This window comes from Apus apus, chromosome 1 (assembly GCF_020740795.1).
Source record: "Apus apus isolate bApuApu2 chromosome 1, bApuApu2.pri.cur, whole genome shotgun sequence".
Classification (NCBI taxonomy): Eukaryota; Metazoa; Chordata; class Aves; order Apodiformes; family Apodidae; genus Apus; species Apus apus.
In genome coordinates this window covers 71,612,593-71,637,894 of record NC_067282.1, presented here as the reverse complement: position 1 = coordinate 71,637,894, position 25,302 = coordinate 71,612,593, and the positions used below count along the sequence as shown (strand labels likewise).

The 25,302-nt window shown below is 47.5% G+C and overlaps 1 protein-coding gene across 7 annotated transcripts in view; it reads right to left on the bottom strand.

Annotated features, from left to right (window-relative positions):
* SIDT1 (SID1 transmembrane family member 1) overlaps nucleotides 1-25,302 on the bottom strand; it is a 48,365-nt gene that overhangs the window by 6,117 nt on the left and 16,946 nt on the right. For 2 of the 7 annotated variants that reach the window (XM_051609057.1, XM_051609060.1), the window contains exons 1-20: nucleotides 22,635-22,777; nucleotides 22,393-22,438; nucleotides 19,449-19,550; nucleotides 17,754-17,837; nucleotides 17,045-17,138; nucleotides 15,453-15,524; nucleotides 14,991-15,084; nucleotides 13,296-13,339; nucleotides 9,516-9,587; nucleotides 8,012-8,160; nucleotides 6,965-7,038; nucleotides 6,369-6,435; nucleotides 6,033-6,141; nucleotides 5,613-5,686; nucleotides 4,911-5,034; nucleotides 4,580-4,728; nucleotides 3,759-3,876; nucleotides 2,664-2,800; nucleotides 984-1,092; nucleotides 568-582 (exon numbers count right to left, since the gene is read on the bottom strand). In XM_051609057.1, coding sequence (XP_051465017.1) covers nucleotides 568-582; nucleotides 984-1,092; nucleotides 2,664-2,800; nucleotides 3,759-3,876; nucleotides 4,580-4,728; nucleotides 4,911-5,034; nucleotides 5,613-5,686; nucleotides 6,033-6,141; nucleotides 6,369-6,435; nucleotides 6,965-7,038; nucleotides 8,012-8,160; nucleotides 9,516-9,587; nucleotides 13,296-13,339; nucleotides 14,991-15,084; nucleotides 15,453-15,524; nucleotides 17,045-17,138; nucleotides 17,754-17,837; nucleotides 19,449-19,550; nucleotides 22,393-22,438; nucleotides 22,635-22,696 — 1,795 coding nt within the window. In that variant the 5' untranslated portion in view covers nucleotides 22,697-22,777. Of the gene's footprint in view, nucleotides 1-567; nucleotides 583-759; nucleotides 905-983; nucleotides 1,093-2,663; nucleotides 2,801-3,758; nucleotides 3,877-4,579; nucleotides 4,729-4,910; nucleotides 5,035-5,612; nucleotides 5,687-6,032; nucleotides 6,142-6,368; nucleotides 6,436-6,964; nucleotides 7,039-8,011; nucleotides 8,161-9,515; nucleotides 9,588-13,295; nucleotides 13,340-14,990; nucleotides 15,085-15,452; nucleotides 15,525-17,044; nucleotides 17,139-17,753; nucleotides 17,838-19,448; nucleotides 19,551-22,392; nucleotides 22,439-22,634; nucleotides 22,806-23,792; nucleotides 23,915-25,302 lie in introns of those variants that run through there. The other 5 variants (XM_051609058.1, XM_051609059.1, XM_051609061.1 and 2 more) reach the window with 4 other exon arrangements.

Here is a 25,302-nt window from a genome sequence, read left to right as displayed (position 1 = left end):
GAATCGTTTTTGGCCTGAGTAACAAGTTGAAGGAAAAACAAAATTAAAATAAAACCCACAACTCTGCCACTGGCACGGCCAAGAAGTCAAATAGGCCTTGTCTGAACATGTGAACAGGCTGGCTTTGCAACCCATCTCTGGAGGAGAGGGATGTGTGCAGAAAGGAGGAAAAGCATCTTTCATGAAACAAGCTGCTAGAGCAGGGAAACAGCAGAAACTCATCCCACAGTCCTTAGAGGGTCCTAGAGGGAAAGAGCACACTCTACACACTCCAGCTCTCAAAATCATTGCAGAAGCTTCACTGGAGAGCCACGAGTGGCAGTGGGATGGCCAAACATGCATGCACACATGCCCCGCCTCAGCCACTAATGTGGAGTTTGAAGAGGCTCCCCCGCCAAGATTAGAGGTCTCCTTTCTGCCAAGGAACGGGACTGGAAGTGCTGCTGGCAAACTGACTCCACTTCTGCAGAGCAGATCCCAGGTGGCACATGAGGCTGCCTCCCCACACACATCCATGCATCCCCAGCTGCAGTTCAACAGAGAAGAACGAGAGCTGCTGGTAGTTACCTGAGTCAGGGCCATCTGAGGCAGACAGAAGCAGAAGAGGAAGGAGAAATATGTTTGTAAGCAGAGCACAAGAGCGAGGTTCCCTACCAAACCCTCTCCCCCCTCACCCCATGACAGGGTTTTATATAGCTCTGAGCACAGATCTAGGGAGAGCTGTAGCCAAAAGGCAGGCTCCCTCAGAGCCCAGCTCTTTTGTCACCATGGAGCATGGCGAGTCCCATGGGTCTGGGAAGCAGGAGCACGAAGACTTCAGAGGCCAGGAAGAGCATCAGATGGATGAGAGGACAGGATAGCCCAGGACACAAGCACAAGCCACAGGAGTGGGCTCACAGATGTGCTGCAGAGGCAACTCAGGCAGGTGAGGACAGGAGGCATCTGCACACCCAAGGGCAAGATGGTTCAGTCACAGCACGTACCAATCTTGAAGCGGCCCATGTAGTAGATCTGGGTGCTGAGAGCCAGTGAGGCCAAAACGTGGATCAGAGAGAAAATGACCCAAAACCACACATCATTTTTCCCAAACACCTGAAAGCAAACATTAAAAGCAAAGTGAGGCCTGTTATCAGCAGGCTGATCCTTTTCCTCCCCTATGTCACCAGGGGGTATTAGACAACCTCACGGAGCGTGGAAGAGAAACGCTCCAATCTTCCAACCAAAAACCAGATCTGTAAGTCCAAACAAAGTCCAGGGAAGCAAGAGGAGCTCAGCACCTCTGGAGGGCACACCATCCTTTCTGAACACCCCTTCAGACAAGAATGACAGCTTGGAAGGACTGCAGCTGTCTCAGGGAGCAGAAATGCAGAGACTAACAGGCTAGGCAAGCTCTCCCTGTTGAAGTGGGCAGCAGCTCTCCAGCCAGAAGCTGGATTTTTCCAAAGGCAGTCAGGGAACCAACTGTTACATTAACAAGTGTGCTGTAGTAGACCAAAAATGACAAAGCTCTCTGCAGGCAATTGCACCCGTTAGACACTTTCACTTCATTTAAGGACTGGAAGTTACCTACAAATGCAGGTTAATGCTATATTAAAACTTCAATTTTTCAATTATACATTAAGGAGTCCAGAAACTCTGGACTGTCCCCTTCCCCCTGGGGCACAGCACTTGCCAGAACATTTCATTTGTACATCCCATGAGAAAAGATACAGCATCCCATAATAAAAACACAGTGTTTTGAACATGGGGGTGCAGATTTACCACAGCTATCAAGACATTCTTGGCAAGCCCCAAGTTTGCCAGCTGCTCCTGCATGCCTTATCCCACGGTCTCCTACCCAGAGACACACAACCAACTGGTTGCACTTTGTGTGGCAGTGAGGGGCTGACAGCCCACTGGGATCTAGCTGCTAGTTCAGAGTAAGAATTCAATGGACTTTGCCTGTTTGCTGCTGAATAAAAGAGTCCAAAAAACCCCAAACAAACACCAAACCAGAAGCAGAGACCTCCAAGGTAAAGCACAGGCTGGGGATTCAGGCAAGCCCAGCTCAATACCTGCCAATACCATGAGCAAATGGGCAAAGCCCTCTACCAGCCTGACATATCAGTGACTGCTGGTGCACAAGAGCGATCCTCTCATGATCCTTTCTGCTCCAGTGCCCTTCTGTAGGCAAGTACTCTGCCTGAGAGCTGTTATTCTAGCCCCACACCTGTCCACGGATAGCAAGGCTAACTATAGGAGCTGCACCCAGCGAGAGAGTTTTCCAAAGGGGAGAAAGAGGCACAAGCAATTATGTAGAGCACACTCATTGTGGAAGCTCAGACAGCCTCACCCCCTCTTCCAAGGTGAGCCACCCCACAGGACACCAGCTGCAGGCTTGGTCACAGACACCCAGATACATGAATTTCTTTTCTTGAGGGCATGTGGTAGAACAAATCCAAAAAGGAGCCCAGTGAGAGAAAACTACTCTACTCTTCCCCTCCCTGCAAGCCCAGGGGAAGGGAGAAGGAAGACCCAAGAGCACTGGGAATTCAAATGCTAGCCCCTGCTACCACACTCTGACCCTGCTCTGTGGCTCTCTCCAGCCATTTGCCCACTTAATCTACATTCCCAGAAATACCAACTTCTTCCCAGAGAAGCAGGTAGGTAAGAGAGAGCCATACCACTCCAAGGACAGCCAGACAGATGACCACAGCAAACGAGGCATAGGCAGAGTAGGCACTGGCATTGATGTCTGGGTGGCGGGTCTGGTAGAGCTTGAGCATGCACAGTCCTGCGATCATGTACATGAAGGAGGTGTCTGTGAAGGGAGCACAACAGAAACAGTGAACACCAGTACTGCCAGCAGGCTGAGAAAGCTGCTCTGAGCACACACAAAGAACTGCAGCAGCAGGGCCAAACCCAAGGCTGACAGGAGCAAATCCCTGATGCTGCACTATGCCCTACAGCACTTGGTGCTTTGCCATCTTGCAGACCATCTACCATGCTCCAGGGCAACAAAATCCAAAGGGAATCAGAAAGTAAGTTCCCAGCACAGTACAGCACAGAAACAGGCAGGGAATGAGAGAATGGTTGAGCTTAGAAGGGATCTCTGGAGGTTGCCTGGTCCAACATCCCCTGCTCAAGCAGGGTCAGCTATGAGAAGGTTGTCTAGGCCCGTGTCCAGTTAAGCAGGAGAGTGCACAGCCTCCATGGGAACCTGTTCAGTCTTTGACCACCCTCCAAGTGGAAAAAAAAATAATAAACAAACTGTTTTCCTCTGTTCAGGTGGAGTTTCCTGTGTTTTAATCTGTGCCCGTTGCCTCTTGTTCTGTAACGGAGCACCACTGAAAAGCGCCTGGCTCACTCTCATCAGACATTTACACACAGACAAGATCCTGCCCAAGTCTTCTCTTCCCCAGGAAGGCAAAAGAGCCCACAGAGGAAAGAACTTCTGCCGAGATGGCAGCCAGAGGCTTCCTAGGCTTGAGCACCGTGTCCCTCAGGCTGAGCACTTACTATCTTCAAATCCTGAGCTGCCAAGGCAAAGGGAGATCTTGCCAGCAGTGCACTACCAGAACTCCAAGGTCTGGAGAGGAGGCTGAAATGCATTAGCCCCCAGCATCCAAAGCCTCACCACCTCCTGAGCAAGCCCTGGAACAGGCAGACTCCAGGGAGGTTTGCAAGGGTAGAGAGATGGGAAATGCCAGCAACTCAGCAGGAGACGGAACATGGCAAACCCTACCTCTAATTCAAAGGAGAAAGGAAACTCAGCTTACCAAACTGGAAATTGGAGTAATTAGGGCAGACATGGTAACAGGCACTGAGCACCCCTTCCATCATCAGGGCAATGCCCATAGCATAAAAGAGACCAAAATGCTTTGGGATTCCATAGTCCTGGAAGACAACAGATGAGTGTAGTAAGTACCCTCACGTCCTGATGACAAGTGAGCTTCCACCCTACATCACTTCATCCCTCCTAACCCCTACACCTGTCTTTCAGTCACCAGTGCAGCCGTGTACTGTGTGCACCAGTAGGCTCTGCATTTAGCCCCACTGCACAGCCAGGTAAATCCACAGGCAGCAAACCCAAGCTCATCACACAGAAACTTCTGGTCTGAAGACCACAGTGTCTTGGTACTGACATCTTGAGACTAAAAATCCCTCTGTCCTGTACTTTGTGCCATGCTACCTCCTGCCTAAAATTGAGAGAGCACTGGGGACCCAGAATAGCAGCTTTGCTCCTGTGATCAGTAGGAGATAAAAAAGCACCAGGGGAGCAGAGCCTGTCAGCCCAGGTGAGAAAGCATCTCCATGACGAGCTTGCTGAGATTTAATCTGAAAATCATAAACAGCAGACCCTTAAAACTGCTAAGGTCTTTACTTGCTACCAAGCCAGTGGAAACAGCTGTTTTTCTCCAGAAGCCAGCAGCACCACTGCCCACAGGGCTGCAGATTTCTCTGTCGTCTCCCAGAAGATACTGAAGAGACTGCAGAGACTCTGCAGAGCCAAATGCCTCTGGGTTACTGCAGGCAGCTATTCCCTCTTGCTAAAAAGAGTGCCAAAAAGGAACTCTTGATAAGACAAATCAAACCTCACTCTGAACAAAAGCATCTCGGGACATTCCTGCTGTCCCAGATCCTCCCCAGTGAGTGCTGAAGGAAAAGCCACAGCCACGAGAATTGTTCTTCTACTCATCTCCTTGTCTCCATAAGCCCAGGGTGGGTCACCACAGCAGCATGGACATACTGTAAACAGCCAAGTACTGTGGTGTGCAAGAACATAAGCATCCCACTTAGACCCATTTTCAGGGGAGGAAAAAAGAAGAGGGTACAATCCTCCAGCAAGGAATGCAAATGGAAAGCCAGTGTGTATCACTCTGGTTTTCAGGTTCTCCTTGCACTCAGCCCCACGCAACCACACTTCCTACCAGAGTATAAATATCCTTCATCTCCATGGCCCGACGGTGGAGGATGTCCCTGCGCAGCACAATGAGGAGGAAAAGAAAGCCCAGCAGTGTGTGGCCCACGTTGCTGAGGATGTTGTTGAAGGCACTGCAGGGAAAAAGGTTGAAGACAAAGGCTGCACAGCAGCAGGAAGCTGAACCCTGGGCCACAGTAAGATGAATCCAATTCACTCCCCCACCACCACCGTCCAGCTTGTCAGCTGCCAAACACCTGCCAGTTTTACAGCCCAGGTAACGATTTTACATTGAGTAATTCACTTGTCCCAGTGGATTTAACACTTCTTCTGCAAGATTACCAGCTCTGGGCTTTTTTTGCACTCCCACAGTAGTTCAGTGGAATGCTGCACTGAAAAGACCAATCTGAAGTTCTCTGCAGAGCTGCTGCTGCTTGGATACAAGTGAAAGTGTCCAACAGAGCAGGGGAGCACCTCGTTGCTCTGCTGTAGGTTTGCTAGGGGAAGCCAGGTGCCACATGTTCCTGGGTGCATGTGTCTCACTGCAACAGAGCCACTGCTGAGCAAAACAGAGAGCTCAAAGTCCTCAGTGCTCACTGGTCTTATTGACACAGTTACTGAGAGCCAGGCAATCACAAAACCCTCACCTGGGCACAGGACGAACACGCAGGAGGCATAAGACAATGACACAGTGATCACAGGGCTCACTCACCTCAGGACCCCAAGGGGGTGGGCGCACAGGAAGTTGTAGTAGCAGATGTCCTGATTGCCTGTCACATTCACTACCTGAACAGAGAGGAGGTGGGAGAGCAAATATTAGCAAATCCTCCCTGTTTTGGGGGGTTTGCTTCATGCAGACACTGCATGCACACAAGGTGTACCAGGACACAGCCTAGCTCTAACACTGACACTGGGGAGTACTGACATCTGCAAACAAAACTTTTAGGGGGGAACAAGACATTGCCATAGGCCACAAACCTGGCAACAGTCTTCAGAGGAAACATCTGATGTGCTCTGAACCCCACCACTAATAGATCTGTTTGCAGATACTTGAACAACAACAGCACGATAGCAAGGGTGGGGTGGGGAGAAGAGAGGGGGGGGAAATCACTCATATCACAGCAAACCCTACTTGCTTTTAGTTGTCTTTGAGATAACAGCAGATTTTTCCTGTCTCTAAAATTGAAACAGGCCCCAAATGAGACATCAGATGAGCAGGAAAACAGCTGCACTCCCGCCTCCTGAGCAAAAATAGCAGAACTGCAAGCTCAGCAAGCCAAGCCAGCAGCAACACTCAACTCATTATGCAGAGAGAGCAGCTAAGGTAAACTACCCCTCAGACAGAGCAGGATTCCTGGCTGATCCTTAGTTTCACTGTGATCAGCATCCTTACACCATGCAATCTCAGAATAAGTCTGAAGGCAAGAGTACCCAAGCCCAGGGGACAGCCACACAGAGCCCAACGCACCGTCTGGTAAGTGATGACCAGCTGGATGACTGGCAGGGCATAAAACACTGCAATGGTGATGATGTTCCTGCAGAGAAGAGACAGTAGCAACAATTACACACGACAAAAGAATGGGTGCACACCCAGGGCAAAGCCCCACAGTGTTTGTGGAGGAATGCATACACCTTGGTGCCTAAGGCCACTAACTTAGCTGGAGCTTTATACCTCTGCTTATGAACTCAGGATCTCCTGAAGCAGAAGACAAACATGCTAATGCAAACCAAAGAAGAGGCAAATGCTAAGGGCACAAGAGAAACCAGGATGTGGACCACAAGCTCATGTGTTTGAGTGCCAGTTTTTTCTTTTCCAGCACATTGGTTGTTAGAGCAATTGTGCAAACTAGAATCCATTTTCAGGACCATGCATGCACTGGTCCACAAATACCCTTATTTGAGGTGTGTGAGATCTGCAGTTACTAGTGGGAGCAGGGTCAGAACGTGTAACAGGATGGCTCAAAGAATATTCTCAGGTCTAACGTGTGGTTTAGAAGAAGCGCAGATTCCATGACCAAAGACTGGGTTCAGAGCTTGGGCCTTACCAGTTTGTCCTTTCCTTACCAGAAATAGATTTTGTATTTTTTGCTGACAATCCTTCGGTCCTTCCTGGACAAGTCTGACAGATAGAGGAACACCTAAAACATTAAATGAGTGGGGAAAGAGGGAAAAAAACAGAAAACAACCAATGAAGACTACAGAAGCCAGTAGAAAACCTGGATGTATTTGGAAAATATGCAGCCTGGTGCTATTTGGGCTATTTTTTGCACAGTAAGTTCATTGCGTGCCTTGATTCTAAGAAGAATGAGTTCTGCAAAACCCTCTGACCTCCAGGAATAACTCTTACCACATGGAGCAGTGCAGGGTGAAAAAAGGACACAGTTTGAGAGCTACTCACTTAAAGCCCCTCTGCACATCCTCTGCAGTCACACCGTGAGTACCACAGAACTACCTACTACTGCACATTATTTTCTCCCTATGCTGTTCCACCTCCTTGGACCTTCTAGGACACTCTTAGGCTTCCTCCTCTTTATCCTTGAGGAGACTCAAGGGGGACCTTATCACTCTCTACAACTACCTGAAAGGAGGCTGTAGTCAGGTGAGAGTCAGGCTCTTCTCCCAGGCAACCAGTGACAGGATGAGAGGGCATGGCCTGAAGCTGTTCCAGGGGAGGTTTAGGTTGGATATTAGGAAGCACTTCCTCATGGAGAGGGTGACTAGACATTGGAATGGACTGCACAGGGAAGTGGTGGAGGCACCATCCCTGGAGGTGTTCAAGGAAAGGCTGGATGTGGCACTTAGTGCCATGGTCTAGCTGATGTGGTGGTGTTGGGTCATAGGCTGGACTTGATGACCTTAAAGGTCTTTTCCAGCTTTGGTGATTCTGTGATTCTCAAAAGTCCCCAATACATTCTGATTTTCCATATTAAATCACTCATTTCAGCAGCAGGAAAACTTTCTAGTCTCTGAAAAAAGTGCTAAGAAGCACATTTGGTTTTGCTAGATTAGATACACCCAGAAGGGAAGCAGCAATTTAAGAACCCTGACAAGTGACTACTGCTAGGTCCTGGCCTGGAAGTGTCCACAGCCCAGCATCACAACCAGCCCTACCTTGGTGCGGATGACGTTCTTATCACTTTCAATTTCTGGCATGGTGTCGAAGTCACTCTCCTCCTCCACAGAGCTGTCTGTGTCAGAACCAGCTGGTGGCCCACGCTCAGGGGTAGACAACTGCTGACCACCACTGGAGCTGGATTCGTCTGGAGCAGGGAGAAGGAAACAGGCAGGGTAAAGTCTAAATCCCTCTATGCCAACAAGAAAGCTGCCCCAGACAGCAGCAGCTATCTGCTGGGACAAGTTGATATGGCCATTTCAGGGAATAAGTTTTTCTATGACCACAAACCTTCCTGAAGGTTCAGGTACCAGCTAGGAGCACTTTCAAGGACTGTCTTGCCTCCTCTGCAGCATGTTTGGTTTTGCCCTGCTTTTATTCTATTCCTTTTAATCTCTAACATTTTCTACTCTTTACTAGCCTGGGTTCTGAAATCTGGAAGGCTGAGACAAGCCAGAAAGCTCTGGTGAAAGCAGCAGGCTGTTCAAGCTAACCTATTTAATTTCCTTATTTTATATAAGCTTTACATATAAGCTTTTCTAAAAATACTGTAGCACAAAAGATAAAGTCAATTTTTCAAAGCTGGCAGAGCATCAGCTTAGCTCCCATTGCATGCACAGTATAGGCCACTTGCAGGTCATCAGGACCTGCCTGCACTTCCCACTGGTTGGCCAAGCTCCCAGCCAGCCCATTGTCTATACTGACATGAGCAGAACACAAGTTTCTTCCACCTTTCCCAAATGGTCTTAAGGCATTTCCTTGACAATTGAGGGAGGGGTGGTACTGAAAACCTCAGCTCTATTCCAGGACTTAATTCTGGGTTTTTTTCCAAACCTCATGAAGCATCAATGTTTCCTCATCAGATGTTCAGAAGTATCACACCTTCACAGTCTGAGCTGTTCAATAACAGTCCTTCCACAGAAGAGAAACCTCTTGTAAGGAGACTAAGAAGTACTCTGGCAAAGGAAGGCACTTCCCATTATCTCAGGTTTGTAGGACCCTTAGGAGTGCTTTTTCTCTGTGCTGCCAGCATGACGTTATTTCTCCCCTAATGAAACTTCTGAACTGCCTGAAGCTCTGAGTCTGCCTTGTGGCACACAACCCTTCAGCCTTCCAGTGAAAGGCATGCTTTGGTCTGAAGCATGATGGCCTAGTAACAGACCCAGTAGAAGCTTGGTTGGAAGGGACCTTTGTCAGTCCTTACCCTCCTGCCTAAAACAGCACTGTGATCAACACTTTTCAGATGATTGTGGCTTCCTCTAGCTGGGACATCACCACTTCCAATGACAGACACTCACTGGGCATCTCCTCCAGAGATCTGCCACCTTTTCCGGTGTAGATTTTTTCCCCTACAGTGCAGCCTGAACTCACATTACCACCCTCCCAAGTATTTTCTAAAGCAACTTGCAGCTTCATCCCCTTCCAGCCTAAAGCACCTTAAAGTGCCTTCCCCCACCCCAGGCAGAACCCTTCCCATGCCCTCAGTTTTTGAAGATACTGTACCAATAGCACCATAGCTGCTTCCTTCAGGGGTGCTGGCTGTGATGGGGTGTGAAGACGTCATCATCCCGGATCCTGCAATGGAAATGGACCCAAAAGGACAGTTAGTTTTATAGCAGCACTTCAAAGCACATCTCCAAAGTGAAAACAAACAGCTTGAAGAGCTGGAGGGGTTGGGAGAAGCAACATTGCTCCAAGCAGGTGGCATTCTCTCTCTAGAGCATTCTATGGAAACAGGAAACTCTTGCTTTGCAACATGAAGCAAACCCTTTCCTTTCAGAAAGTTCTAGTTTGACTCACAAAACCATGAGCCTCCCTCCGTGTTCACTGTAAGGATCACATCATGAAGCTACAAGCCTTGGCAAATTCTACAGCAAGTCTCACAATATTCAGAGCACCCTTCTGAATTGCAAATTCTTCTCCTTCCCCTCACAAACTGATCTATTAAAATATTGCCACCTCCAGTTATCCCTGGAAAAGTCACAGCCAGCCTTTGGCAAGACAGCTGCTACATAGTTTTAACCAAACAAGAAGAAAAATGCTCCATCCAAAAAGTGGTCATGATCTTGAGGGAAAAGCCTGTGAGGGCTTGGAAGTCACTGCCTCCCACCCACACATCTGAAGCAAGGAGGGCCAACACCTCCCAGTCAGGTTGCACGAGGACTTTCCCTTGCTGCCATCACATTCCCTCTTTTTGCCTCTGTGATGGGGATCAGCTGCTGAACTGGCAGCAGACAGACATGGCAGGAAACAGCCAGCTGAACACCCTCACTGAAGGGTCAAACACCCATGTCCCCAGAAGGGAGGGAAGGAAGAGCAGCAGGAGCAGGACCACGTCTTCCAGTGATGGTGAAAAGTGAGACAGGTCCAGCTGCTTGTAGAGCTTCACCCTTGCAACAACATTGTGTGGCCAGTCAGAAGCCAAGGGACGCAGGACATGGGACAGCACTTAAAGCCAATCAACCTGGCAATGGCCTGGGCTTCCCAAGATGCACCTCTGGCTTCCTGTTATCTGATCTATGCCAAACTGACAGGTACAGGCAGACTCCTCTTTCCAGCTGGCAATTCTGAGGACTTCTGTAACACCTTGCATAGGAGCAAGTGTAAAGAGCCCCAGAACTTGTCCCTCCCTGAACCCAGTTCCTAGGCAGGGGAGCACCCATACAGCAATGACAGTTGATGCTTCAAATCCAAATTACTGCTTTCCTTTGACACACTCACTGTGCTTGTTGGGCTGTGGGCTAAGGCTTGGTCTCCAATTCAGCTCCTCTACCCTCCTGCCCCATCCCTCTTGATGAGGCAACGAATAGCTCGAAGAAGCTGTACAACAGAAGTGGACAGAGCACCAGAGGAAAAGTCCCTGGCACACCAAAGCCCCCCACATGACAGCTCTTCAGCCTGGAGCTGGAGTTAGCAGGATGTTGTCGTAGGTTGCTGCAGGAATAAGACCCACCTTCTACTCATCACCCACTGAGCAACCTTTTGGTCTCGTGGCAGTTTTTCCTGTTGCTCTCAAGTGACCTGTCAGCTTTTTCTCCCAAGTAACCAAGGGAAGATTTATATCTGGACAAATCAGAGAAGCCAGGGAGAAGAGGTGCTCTGCCCTGTCTCTGACAGCAGCTTCAGACCCAGCTCACCCACTAATTTCAGTCCCACTTCCCAGTGTGCGAGTGAGTCAGCAAAGCAAATGTACCACATGAGGTGTGTGTGGTTCCTCCAGATATTGCCTTCACCAGATGGTGATGATGTGGAATGGGAGGTGTCCCACAGGATTAGAAAAAAAAAAAAGATAACCACAGAAGCCAGGCATAAGACAGGTGACAGGAACAAAGGGGCACATGGAGTTGCAGGATATTCAAAGACAATGGAGAGACAGATTGCTTAGCACCTCCATCCGCATTTTCTTTGTGGGGAAAGGAAAAGTGAACGATGGAGAAGATGGAGAAGGCAAGATGCAGTAGAACTCTGGAAGAAGAGAAATTCCAGTGAGTGGGGAAAGGAAAAAAATAATTGAAAGTCAGCGTGCCCTGGGTGATCTGGAGGACAGGGAAGACACTAGGTACCATCTAACAGACATCAGTCATAGACATCCCCTGAAGAGACACAACAGAGAACACCACATGGGTAGGACATGGTTGCTCCCTAGGGGAAAGGACATGGCTGTGACATGCAGTGCCAGGCACATGAAGGTGAAATAGAGTAAGAGGGAGAGGGCAGCTCACAGAAGGAACTGGTGCCTCTGTGAGGAAAGCTGTAAATTGTGAAGGAACTGCAGTGCTCTGTCCTTTCACAGGGATACTGTTCAGCTATCCTCCCTGTCCAGGAGCCCAGTCCTCAGTCTTCCAGGTCTGTGCTGACCACAGCATCTGTGCCTTACAGCTTCTAAGGGAGCTTCCCAAGTATCAGAATCTAACTTCCATCTCTCACCAGGGCAGCCTGAACAGCAGCTTCCTAGCTACCTTCAGCACTTGTACCCTAAGCTGCAGCAACAGCAGCACTCCCTGGAGCTTCTGGTCTCATCCAGCTGAGACTATGGCTTCTTGCCTTAGACAGTGATCCCCTGTCACCAACCTGGAGCTCTTCCAGGGCCTTGGCCAGGTCTCTTCAGCTTTCCCAGACTCCCCAGCACACAGGCCCTTCCCATTCCTCCAGTGCTCTAAGACCTCTTATTTTTTTCATAGATGGATCCATCCCAAATGACTTAAGTTTAGAATATTTTTAAGCACATTAAGAATATTTTTTATTTTTACAGTGCCCTGTTTATTTGGTTGTGAAGAAAACCTTTCACACACACTCCACACACAAGGATGCTTGTGTGGATTTCAGTGGCTGAAGAAGCAACTCCTGAGAAGCCAAATGCTCCCAAGACTTTGGCAGAAATATTCCAGTGCTGAACATTAAAGCACAGATCAGTTATACTAGTATGCTTATCTGGTGGTACATAGCACACCAGAGAGAGTGAAGAAGCTGGAGATCAAAAAAGGGAACAGGAACACACCAGGAACCTTCCAGTGCTGCCATAACATAACGTACTCCCTTTCCCCAGGAGAGAGGTACAAACGACGATGCCTTTATCCTCAGACCAATGCTTTGAACTACTTTGCAGGCATTAAATATCTAAACAAAATTAAACAGTCTCCCACATTTCTCCAGAAAGCAGAAATTGCCAGTGCCCCCCCCGTCCACATAACAAAATTTTCCATCTTTCACTGGTAGCCTCTGAGCTGCAGCTGTTTTTATAATGCAAAAAATCTGCAGTAGGTTGAAATGTGGGTGCAGCATAAAGTAAACTGAATCCAACACCGAAGTAAATAACACAAACACCAATACCTGTGTTAGTCATTCATTCACTTGGTTTTCTGCAACTCCCAGTTAAAAACAAATTAAAATTTCATTCAAGTTAAAAAGCTAGGCAGAAGAAATCTTAAAGCAAAAGAGCTGACAAACCTGAAGCGCCTTGTTTAGAAATTAACAGACCTGGCAGCAGGAATATTAGCCTGTAGCCAGGCCTAGCCAAGCCTCATTTTTCCTCCATCCCTCTAAAAATCAGCTTCTCAGAACAGGGCTCAGGACTCGGAGAACCTGCTTCAAACACCCTCTGTTGTGAGGTCAGAGAGGAAGCTCTAACATCTTGCATCGGCACCAGAGACTACGTGGTACATGTGCAGGGAAGAAGCCCTGAAGAAACAGAAGGTACTTGACTCACAGCCCGTCTGTCCCTTGCCTGGTCAGGGACCTGTGCTATTCCCTAAAAGTTGTCACACAACAGAAAAGAGACCTTACCATCCTCAGGACTCAGTCTCCCAGCTGCAGCCTTCCTCTGAACCCTGAAAAGGAACAGACAGCACTCATAAGATAGCCAACAAACCCCATCACCTGCCACCCAGGGCAGGATTATCTAGGACACTAATAGGTAAACATGGTGCAAGCTCTTAAAAAAACAAACAACAAAACCAAACAAAAAAACCACCACCAGCAAAAGAAATATGCTGTTTGGACTAGAGATGGCTCAGCCATGACTGATTTCCAAAGCAAGAGAAGTTTCTTCTTATCCCCTCGACTATCCCAACAGAGCAGGTCAACCAGTTATACAACCATCCCATCTGACACTGCTCAGGGTGTTGGAAGTGACTCTCAGATCACCTTCCTAAATCAAACTTCCTCAGGGAAGGGATTGAACACACAGGAATCTACTGAAAAGGTTGCAGGAGCTAGAGGTGTACATCAGCATGATGCTTAAGAAGTCAGTATCACCTTCTTCAATGCAGGTGTTGAGCAGGGAAGGCTAAGAAAAAAACATGCCCACAACAAAGAAAAAATAACAGCAAAAAAGAGTACACACAGACTTAAGTAATTTCATTGAATTGTTCCAATGAACCGTTGTTTCATTGGTGAGTCTTGAAGTTGAGCCATGCCCCCATCTTGAAATGCTTCTCTTTCAGAGCACCAGACCTTTAAGATTCCCTCTTCTGAAGCAGCTGAAAACTCTGCCACATTCAGTCTGAGGAGCTGGCTGACAAGCGTGCTTCCCATAAAACCAGCCTGCTGCTTGCTAAAAGCTTTCCACTGCTCTTCTCATGCCAACCTTTGCCCCATAGGCCAAGGAAGTGTGTTGAAGAGGCCTCCCTCCTCTCAAGCTTCCCTATCTTGGACAAATTACTCACTTAACCACTGTCACTGCCTATAAAAGCAACAGAGATGGATCTCACAAACTCCATCGTGCCACACCTTAAAAGCACCTGCCTGCTCCCCCACCAAGGCTCTCATCCTGTGCTAGCAGTTACCTATCCTACAGGGGCAAATCTCACCTCTGGTTTAGGCTGCTATCCCCTTCCTGCCTCTTCAGTCTTGCTCTCACTCAAGATGACTTCAAAGTCACTTCCAGTGAGCAACAGTAATCTCCAGGAGGGATCTTCCCTGAGCTGGGAAGAGTTTTTCTTTTTTTCTTTTTTCTTTTTTTTTTTTCCCCCAAGAGCAACCTGGCATGGTAGCTGTTCACCTCAGATGCAGGTATTTTCCCCAACATGAGCCCAGGCATTAAGGTCTGAGGCAAGCGAGGCAGGTCAGGAAGGAGATCAGCACTCTCTGGACTCCAAGGACTTATTTCTGTCACTGCCACTTATTGCAGTACTTGTTTCAGCACTCTGCAAAGTACCTTGGTTCCCCAATGCTCTAGCACCCCGTATCCCATATTGGCCTCATCCCAATTCCCACCTGCCACTCAGTGTCCTCATATAAGGAAACTCATGATAGGGCCATTTCAAAACCTGGAGGGCAGAGCCTTAGGTTTTCGTCATTGCCATGATCCCCACAACAGAGGAAGAGAAGGTTTCTGGCTGATGGCCAGTAGAAGCCCACTGACTACTCATGGATTTCTTTGGCTGCTCTGCTTGCGAACCCACTCACCTCAAATGCACTTTAGGGTGAGGCATCTCTGAGGATGATGAGAACCAGATGGGCGGTTCCTGTGAAACTCACCTGATGTAGTGCACGAAAGCAACCACCACTGAACCCAGGTAAAAGGAGAGGAAGCTCAGGAAGCTGAAGAACATGGCCTGGACATAAACAGACTCTGAGGAAAAAGAAAGCATCTGTCAAGCTCACAGAGCAGGGACAGCTCCTCTCAGAGCCAGCATTCCTGTCCTGCTCTTTCCAACACCACCTGGTGACAATGTCCAGCCCAAAACAGCCCTTCAAAACCCATCTGCTTGCTTCAAGATGGATCACTTTAACATGTTGCAAGGTCCCCTCCCATTTCTTTACCCCCAGGGCCAGCTGGTAAGAGCCTGTGCAACCACCCTGTGCCACACAGCACTTCCTGGAGGGACCAGGGCTCCACTTAGCTTTGACTCCTTTGCTGGTGCTTTCTGCACCATTCCATCTATGCAGGAGTGCCAAGTTTCCCCAAAAAGTTGCATAGTTCTACCCAAAGACACTGACTTTTAATAGAGGGCACAATTGTCACTTGAAGGTTCTTCGTCCGCTGCAGATTCCAGGTACGGTTGACGTTTCCTGTGAAAAGCAAAGTGTACAGCAAATGTAAAAAAGATCAAATATCAATGATCTTTGGCCCTGACCTCAGTTCTCTGCACTTTCAAAAACACCAGGGTCTGGCTTTTTGCTATAACCTGTGTATGGTTTTGCCCTAACCCTCTCAGACCTGCCAATACACAACCTTTTCCGTAAGTTTCCCCTCCCTATTCACAACCTGCATTTCAGACCAGAAATCCCTGCTTGAGCCTCCCATACACTCAACATAGAATGGCTAGGGTTGGAAGGACCCATAAAGATCATCTAGATCTAAGCCCCCTGCATGGGCAGGGACACCTCCCACCAGACCAGGTTGCTCAGAGCCCCATCCAACGTGGCCTTGAACACTTCCAGGGAGGGGCATCCACAACTTCCCTGGGCAACCTGCCCCAGCTTCTCACTGCCACCACAGTGAATAATTTATTCCTAATGTCTAACCTAAATCTCCCCTCTTTCAGCTTAAAGGCACTACCCCTTGTCCTATCACACTTGCAGAAAGTCCCTCCCCAGCCTTTCTCAAGTCTGGATGCGTGAATCCCAAGGGCATCTCATCTCCTATTCATCTAGTCCCAAAAAGGGCAGTTTCACTCACTACAGATACGGGGACATGATTTTTTACTTTGGCCCAAGCTCTGCTGGCAAAACACATCTGTGCAGGATGCCATGCTTGCAACTTGTTACTTTCAGCAGGGCTTAGCACACCCTGCCAATACAGCTCTGCTGAGAGAGACACTCAGAAGGTGACAATTCTTTTTTCTGGGGACAGAAGTTGGATGTGATGTGGAGGAGGGGGCACCAGGCCTGTTGGGGGAGCCCAGTATATCTGGTTGCAGTCTTGCTTCTCCAACCCGGAGGAAGCCATCCAGCTTTGAGGACAGGAATGTCCCCACTCCAGTTCCAGCCACCACGAGTGATGGAGGCTTTACTTTTACCACTGCCCAGGAAGTGGACACAGTGTTTTCTGTCTGGGAGAGGAACTACAACAAGTCCCTTGTAAAATTATTCCCCCAAAATGAGTAGTTTTTCCTGTTTCACCAACTCCAGGGCTACCATAGATCCCAAGACAGCAGGGAGACGATGTTCTCTGCAGGAACTGCTGTCTGGGCCTCAATGCAGGCAGGAGGATAACAGCAGTAGTGGGAAAAAAAAAATTAAAATCACAAATCAAAGCACAAAAAACCACCCCACCCAACCCAAAACAACAACAAAGCTGTAAGCAGCATTGTTTGAATGTCTCCAGAATTTCTCAAGACACCAGTGACTCCTCTGAAAAGCACAAAACCTCAACAAGCCAAGTGCTGTACTAACCAGCCACCTCCTGATTGATCGAAACTTTTAACCTACCCAACAGTATAAAATTTATACATCACTCTTCCTCACAGCTAGCTGGTAAGACAGAGCTATATGACTACCCTGTGCCATCCCACAGGAAGTTCTGAAAGGACTCCCCCAGCTCCATCACTCAGATGCTGCAGCCAAATCCACCTCCCAGAACAACTTACCACGAATGGAAGAAGGCACTGAACCCCCACAGGCATAATCCTCTGGCTTGATGACAAACACAACAAAGAATTGCTCACCTGGGAAGTCCTTTCTCTGCATGGGAGAACAGAAGAAGACAGAAACCATGAGAATTGAAGCAGTCTCTCCCTCCAATGCAAAGCAGGCGGTGATGATCTCCACAGGGTCAGAGATCAGGTTTTAGTTGCTACACAGCCACCAGAGGTAGAGACACCTGCCTATTCTGGGCAGAGTTTAGCTTCTGGGGATGCTCCCCTCATCCTTTAAGCTGACTGAGTTCACGAGTATGCAGTACAGCAGAACCCTAGTACAAGCAAACCAATGCTAACACATTTATTTTTTATTTAAAGTAGTGCAAACCATCTACCTAAGCTTTGCTCATTATAAGGCCCTCCTGCCACCATTCAGCAGTAGGAGAACCAAGGTTTGAACAGAAGACACCTGACTGACTTGGTTGCAGCCACTCTGACCTAGAACCTCAGCACCCAGGATGTAACACTCCTATCTAAGCAAGCGTAAGCAAGGTTGTGTAGTAAGAGGCAACAAAGCTTCTTCCACTTACATCAGCTGATCTAATAAAAACAAAGAATCAACAAAATAAAACTAGGTATGCACAAGACAAGCCTCTGAGAAAACCCCAACACTAGGACAGGAAAAAATAAATTAATTAAAAATTAAAAACTGTCTCACCTGCACAGTTATAGCTGCCTGCTTTGTCATAGACTGGTAAACACCATTGAACTCCACATTGTGGTCCAGGTCATACACTGGGCACTAAACCAGACACAATTAAGGGTTAAACCAGGCACAAAATAACCAAGATAATTTTGTAGAGAGGCAGCAGAAGAACAGATAGTGAAGAACACCTGCTTGCGGTGACAAAGGGAACAAAATTATCAGATCCATTCAGCAGTTAGAAAAGCTGTTCTGAATACATCAGTTTCAGCCTCCACTCATTGATCTCAGCATTCTCTCAAGAGGGCTGTAGTTTCATCCCAGGAAGGGATTCAGCCAGACTGATCACTCCCCCATTCCCACAGGGCAGTGCATACACTCAGCTGCACAATGTGTCACAGGCTTTGCAGTTCCATACTATATGCCAAGTGCTTGCCCTCATTTTACTCTTTCCCACCACTCTCAGTACCTCACAGGCTGAAAATCACCTGTCAGTCTTCCTCCTGCCCATCTACCATTCAAATACAGGGACCTGTGCAGGAGTTGTTGTTACCCATTTCTCTCTTCATCCCAAGTACTGAAGGCACCTGCCAGGACTTCAGCAAAGGCATCTTGCACCTTTGTCACCTTCTCACTGCTCCTACTCTGAAGGTCCCTGCATCATTCAGGGAGGTGGGAAAGCAGGAGAAACATGGGGCTATTTCCCAGGTGTGAGCTACAGCCAGCCTCCATGGCAGGGAACAACTGCTGTCCCTTTCCCAGGAAAGCGGATGAGTAAGCATAGAGAAAGGAAGTAAAATTGGAAAGGAGGAGAGACCTTACATCAGGGGAAAGCCAAGAGAACAGCACTGTCCCCTCCCTCAGCCATCAGCATCCCATTCAACACCACTCCATCTAGAGAGTTGTGAGACACTAGATCTAGAGACGTTGTGAGACACTGTTGAACCTCACAAGGGGAACGTGAATTATTTGCAACAAAAATGTCTGCACAAGCTGCTTCCACTCAGAATTCTCTGTCTTTGCCTCCTTCCTACAGAATTTCCATTCTTCTTTCACAGAATCACAGAATGGTAGGGGTTGTGCCCCTCAGTTCCAGAAGGACAGGGAATTGCTTGAAAGAGTCCAGCACAGAGCCACAAAGATGATTCAGGGAGTGGAATATCTCCCTTATGAGGAAAGGCTGAGGGAGCTGGGTCTCTTTAGCTTGGAAAAGAGGAGACTGAGGGGTGACCTCACCCATGTTTACAAATATGTTAAGGGTGAGTGTCAGGAGGACAGAGCCAGGCTTTTTTCAGTGATGCCCAGTGATAGAACGAGGGCTAATGGGTACAAACTGGAGCATAGGAGGTTCCATGTGAATACCAGGAAGAACTTCTTTACTGTGAGAGTGACAGAGCCCTGGAACAGGCTGCCCAGAGAGGTTGTGGAGTCTCCTTCACTGGAGACATTCAAAACCCGCCTGGACAGGTTCCTGTGTGATGTGCTCTGGGTGATCCTGCTCTGGCAGGGGGGTTGGACTGGATGGTCTTTCAAGGTCCCTTCCAACCCCAAAGATCCTGTGATTCTGTTGGAAGGGACCTCCCCTTCACCACCACAACACTAGGGTGAAGTCCTTCCTAGGGCTTTTCTCTCTGTTGGGGCACAGAACCCCTCACAGGGGGACACCAAGTTTTAGCAGGCAGCTCCTTACCCTTCTGTGCTCAGACTTACCACAATATCCTGGACAGAGACAACTGAGCACGGGTAGACTGCATCAGACACCACTTTAATAATGACTGAATCGACATCCTCAGGAAACTTGTACAGAAAATACTGAGGAGAAAGCAGAGAACTGAGAGTTACGGCCCAGAAATCACCCTTGCCAGTAGCTTCAGAGCCTCCCTAAGGTACCTGCACTGCCCAAGCTGGGCTTGGGGTTAGATGTGGAGGGCTTTCACAAGAATTCAGATCTCAAACATTAGGACCTTACACTACAAGACAGCAGATTAAATATGTACAGATAACTCTCACCATTGCACCACATGCTGTTAGACAGACTTCTTCAGCATGCAAGACACAGCACAGCTTCTGCCCCCCTTAAGCTTTTTTCCACCTGATCAAACTGAAGTGACTTCATTTTATAGCCTGCTCCTGTCAACGCTGTTACAAGCCATTTCCAGATGTTTTCATACTGCTGGCTGTACCTCACACATGGAACGTATCATGGAGTTTATCTCAGATGGGTTGCCTCAAAGACAGACTGAGGAAAGCATTAGGTCAAGTGGCTGAATTCTGTCAAGAGTTTTATAAATATAATGCTTGATATTAACTGTAGGATTTAGGGATTTTGGTTTTGTTTGGTTCTGAGGGCAAAGGGTAATGGGAGTTTCTTTTCTCACTTGAGCTTTGAAAATATTTCAGCTATAGCTCTGAAGAAAATGGGAGAGACTAACATCTGCTAATATTCCTACTTTTCCTCTGGGGGTGAAGAATGGTGTTTCTTGTGTTTCCATGCTTTGAGCAGGCCCATAGGACAGCCTGCAGGGTTAGGAGTTGCCTTTCCCTGTACCAGCAATGGTCTTTTCAGATGCAGGCAAAAGACATCCCAGGCAACATGACTGTTTGTATATATTCCCAGTAAAACTATGATGTACTACAATCACCCAGCTGCTGGAGAAGCAGGGTCTCTGTGCCTGCCTCAGCAGACTGGCTTGTTCCAAGGGCTCCCATCATCCCACTTGGAGCCCAGATCACAAGAGCTCAGGCTCACAGAGCCACCACGAGGGGCTGATGGGCACCTCAGCCCATCTCAGAGGGGACACAAGGCTGAGAACTGCTACCAACCACCTTCCTCAGGTCACCTGGCAGCACTGCTGCTGTCCTGGGGCAGGCATAGCCCACAGGGAGGGAAACTACTGAAGCTCCTGCTCTGAAACCTTAACTGGAGACATTCCCAACTGGCAAGCTCCCTTTAGGCTACATAAATCTTCGAGCTGAGCAAGGGCCAGAGGCCTCCTATTTCCCTTCCCACATCCCCCAACAGGAAAGGCAGGAATAAGTTAGAGATCACTTAGGCTTTTTCCAAGTTTGCCCATCTCTACTAAAGCATTTGTTCCTAACAATCCCCTCCAAGCAGGGTCCTTTCACTGCTGAGGAAGTGCTGGCTCCAACCACAAGTGCTTACAAACTGAAAACTCACCAAGCCGGTTTCTTCAGCCCAGCGAGTTTTATCTCTGCCAAGAAGGACATGGGTGGGCTGAGCTCCTTGGCTTCTCAGGTGCATTTTCCTTGGAAAGCTTTAGGTCTTTGAGGAAGTCACCTATGTGGACCCTTCTGTAATTTTGTTTTTAGTCCACACTTATACCACAGTACAGAATTAACATGAGGGGCAATAAGATCTAAAGTTCTCTCTCCTCCCCACACTGTGAGGGACATAAACACATCCAGGCAACACGAGCATGTCTAATTTCTCCTTCTGCCCCCAGGTATGAGCTGGGTTCTGGATAACTCCTTCAGGTTTTACATTTGTCTTTTTCCAGTCTTAGGGCTCTTCCAACATCCACGTAGATTTTGAGTTGCCTTTTTTATTTCCCCCTACCCTCTCCCACAGACTACTTAATACTTTGATTTACAAAGACCTCAGCATTATATCAATTAAGAAGCAATCATCTTCTCCTCTCTACATCTATAATTACAAGTCACCAATCTCATATTATTATTTGTGACAAGTAACAGACCAAAGTCACAAAGTTAATTGCAGGCCAGACTCAAACCACTCTACATTCAAATTATAAGATCCCAAGTATTGAGGGTTTTCCCTGTGCTTCTACAGTATAAAATAATGCATGCATTTGCAAACCAGTTTAAAATATTTGACAGCAAGAAGATTAGCTGGGATGCCTGGTAATAGGAAACCTAAATTAAGTGGTGTTACCAACAGTGACAGCAACAACAAAAATGGAGCACCAGACAGCCTGGATAAATTACATACTTTCTGAGCTCTATGAGGTCCAGTATCACTATAGTTACTGCCAACAGCATTTGAATTCAAGAGAGGACTTGTAGTACCTGCAGGGCTTTAAACAAGGCTGTTCAGCTGGATGTGCTGTAAAACGTGTGCTCTCTTCTGAACTAATAACCAGACTCACCAGGCATTTCATTTATCACCTCACACCGTGACTTGCTGCCCTGAGCAAGGAACAGCAGTCTGAGTTCTCTTGCACCTTTACAGCTTATTTATTTATGTATTTATTTTTGTCCAGTGAAGACTGTATCTTGGTTAGTCACTAGGGCAACTGAACCAGCACCAGCTGGAAGAAGACATTGATGCATACCATCTCGCTTTCCATGAAGTGTAGCAGTCCAAAGGCCTCTGGGCTCCTGTACATTTTTAGAATTTCCTGAACTGCACATACCATTTATTTCCTCTGGTCATGGTTTTTTGGTTCACTTAACTGCTTTGCAAGGGGATCCAAATGTACCCTTAGAGGGGCTGAGGCACTGCTACCTCTTCACTACAGTCACAGAAAATTCAACAGTAAGGAAGCTTCTCTGCATCCTAAGAGTGAAACAACCTAGTCACATTTAAGGCTTTTGCCACTTCTAACAAAGGATCACATCAACTGTTTAAGTGTGGTAAGACATACAAGCAACACCATGCAGGATTCCCCCTTACCTGGGGCTGGGAAGGGCTGGCAGTGAAGTTAAAGGCTTTGTTGGTCCTAGAAAAGAAATGCCAACATGTTGAAGTCTAAAATGTTCAGAGTTGGAAAACACAGAGTACCTTCAGATTAAACAAAAGAAAAAAAAAAAGCATATTTTTTTTTCTTTGTGAAGGGAAGAGTAGTCAGATGGACCAAACCCCTGCGCAACAGACAGATGAAGAAATTACATTTGTATTCTCACATGCCAGCTTACTCAAGTTGGAAGTTCTTGAGCCTGGTGACTAGCAGCTCATAGGAAATATTAAATGGTGCCATGGAAGAGACATCCACAAATATAATCTGGTCAGAGGGTCCCGTCTCAGATGTTGGCTCAGAGGGACAGAGGGTCCGACTCACTTCCTGGTAATTGTAGGTCCTCTGATAGCTACAACCAACAGGGGAAGGGAGGAAGGGAAAGTTGGATGGAGGAGAGAGAGAGAGCAGTTAAAAAGTTGTTTAGCAGTTTTAAGAACGACAATTTTTCCCCAGCTTACATAACATAACTGAAATACTAATCTGAAAGGCCAAGACCATTAGTCTTGTATTCAGAGCTCAAACTCCACCTCTGTTGCCTCTTGTGGACTGCACAAGGCACCAGCCATCCCCAGCACTTCACTTCCCTCGAGGCTGCCTGTGCCATCTGCAGATCTAGCACATCTGCTGGAGGCAGAGAGAGCAGCGACAGCCAGGAACAGCCACTGTTGCAACCACCTCCTGCATCAGGCAAATCATTGCAAGGTATCTGCTGCCTGATGCAGCAGATGGTCTCAGGATGAAGGTTCACATCTCAGGTGGTCTGAAGTGTCTGCAAAGTCTCAGTACAGGCAGCCTCACTAGATCTGAGATTGCTGAAGCAACGTTACTTTCACAAACACCCCCAAACAACCACCATCCCCCAGGAACAGACTCAACTTCCATCTACCTGGGGTGAGAAAGAGAGGAGAGAACTAGAAGAGAGCCCCTATTCCCCAAATACACCATAACACAGCAGTTAGGGTGTTGTTTTGAGAGCTTGTTCAAATCCTGCTCCAAAGTAGAGCCCAAGAACCACTTGCATGCATTGTAAGCAACTGCAGAAGTGACAAGGCCATCTGGTAGTTTCACTGACCAGCAACACAGGCAGATACCCAGCAGACAAACCCCCTGGTACTCCACATACATATTTCAGAAACTAAGAGAACAGACCAGGCTGTCAAATAAGGGGTTACCTACAAAATCCTGGCCTTCCTAGGTTCAGCTGACTGTGAGCAAGCATGCTCTGCAACCAAGTCCTGCTGTTTACACAAGCAGCAGGATCTAATGCCTGAGGAAGACTCATGCTGGATACGGCTGGCAGACCAGCCTGTTACAAGAAAGAGACTCCAGAACTTACAGGCCTCGAAAAATTAGTGGAACCTGCCATGACAGCACTCCCTTCTGCTGGCGAACTACAAACAGGACAGGATATTGGAGGTTCTCAGAGCTGCTGTTCACGTACACCCGCACTGCATCTACCTGTGGGAAGAGAAAGGAAAGTACAGATAGATGTTAGCTGAGGGCAAAGAACAAGATAGCTCCAAATCTAGGTGGGAGAAGCCTGTCCCCCTTCTTCAGGCTGACTTAGATGCTGGCAACACCCACAGGGATATCAGCAGCATTTATCACTGGACTGATTATTTGGATCCCAAGGTCATTTACAGAAGTGTCTGCCTGCTGCTGCTCTAATCCAGAATCACAGCCCTGTCCCCAGGACAGAGGTGACTGTCAGACAAGACACAGTGGACAAATGCTGCAGAAGTAAGGGGAAGAGAGTTCAGTAGCTTCCATTTTCCGAATTGGGAGCGATATGAGTAACTTACATCAGAGAATTAAGCAAACACACACAGAACAGACAGTCCCCACCTTACTGTTTCTTTGAAGAGCAAGGAAGCAGTCTGCACCAAGCACCATTTCCATTTGAAAATAACATCTCCAGCTCCCTCTCAGAGCTGCATACACTGCTCGAGAAAACAGGGTATGAGAACGCATAAGGCATCAGGAGAGACAATACATCTCAATTAGAGGCCTTTAGTTGATGAAAGCATAGCAGGTAGATAAGACAAAGCCACTGTAAGCCTACCACATCTTGAAAAATTAAAATGGACTCTCAGTAGATCAGCAAAAGATATCTCAACTTTATAACCTCCAAGAAGAGTAAATATAGAAGGAGGTACCACCTTCTGAAGAAGAAAAAAAAAACACACACACACACAAAAAAAACAAAAAAACCCAACACAACAAACAAACAGAGAAAAAAAAAATGGCAGAAGGGCAGCTACCCGAGATGGCAGCTTATGTTTACACTGAGGACACCAGGTTCAGAATAGGATTTTACATCTGCAGTTGTAAGTCTAAAAGAAAGTTTCCTATTTATTCTTGCTTTAGGATTCTAGGCTCACATGGGAGTCTAGTTTACTGGAACAAAAGCCACCATCATTATCAACTTTCCTACCATCACTACCATAATACAGAGGTTACAGACACCAATTCCTAAAAACAAAAGTTTTCACAAAATACTTCATAAATAATTTAACTGAAAATCTTTTGACTCAGAGGGGCAAACACTGGAATCTTTCTCCAACGCCTTCTGGTTTCTAAGGTTTTGCAATACTCTTTGGCATGCCTTCCAGCTTTTCCTTCCGGCCACAAAAAACTACATATGCTATTTTGTTTCCAAGTAAACTTCACAGTAGGGTTCTAAAACCAAGTTACAAAAAACATCATCACAAAGCAAGACTCAAAGGTAACACCTGAAGGGTATCAACACAGTTGGCCACCACCACCAGACAGCACTGGGAGTTTACTCTGCTGCTTCCTTAATCTCTGTCCTGCTCCTCTGTGGAAGCTGAGCCAGCACACGTTGG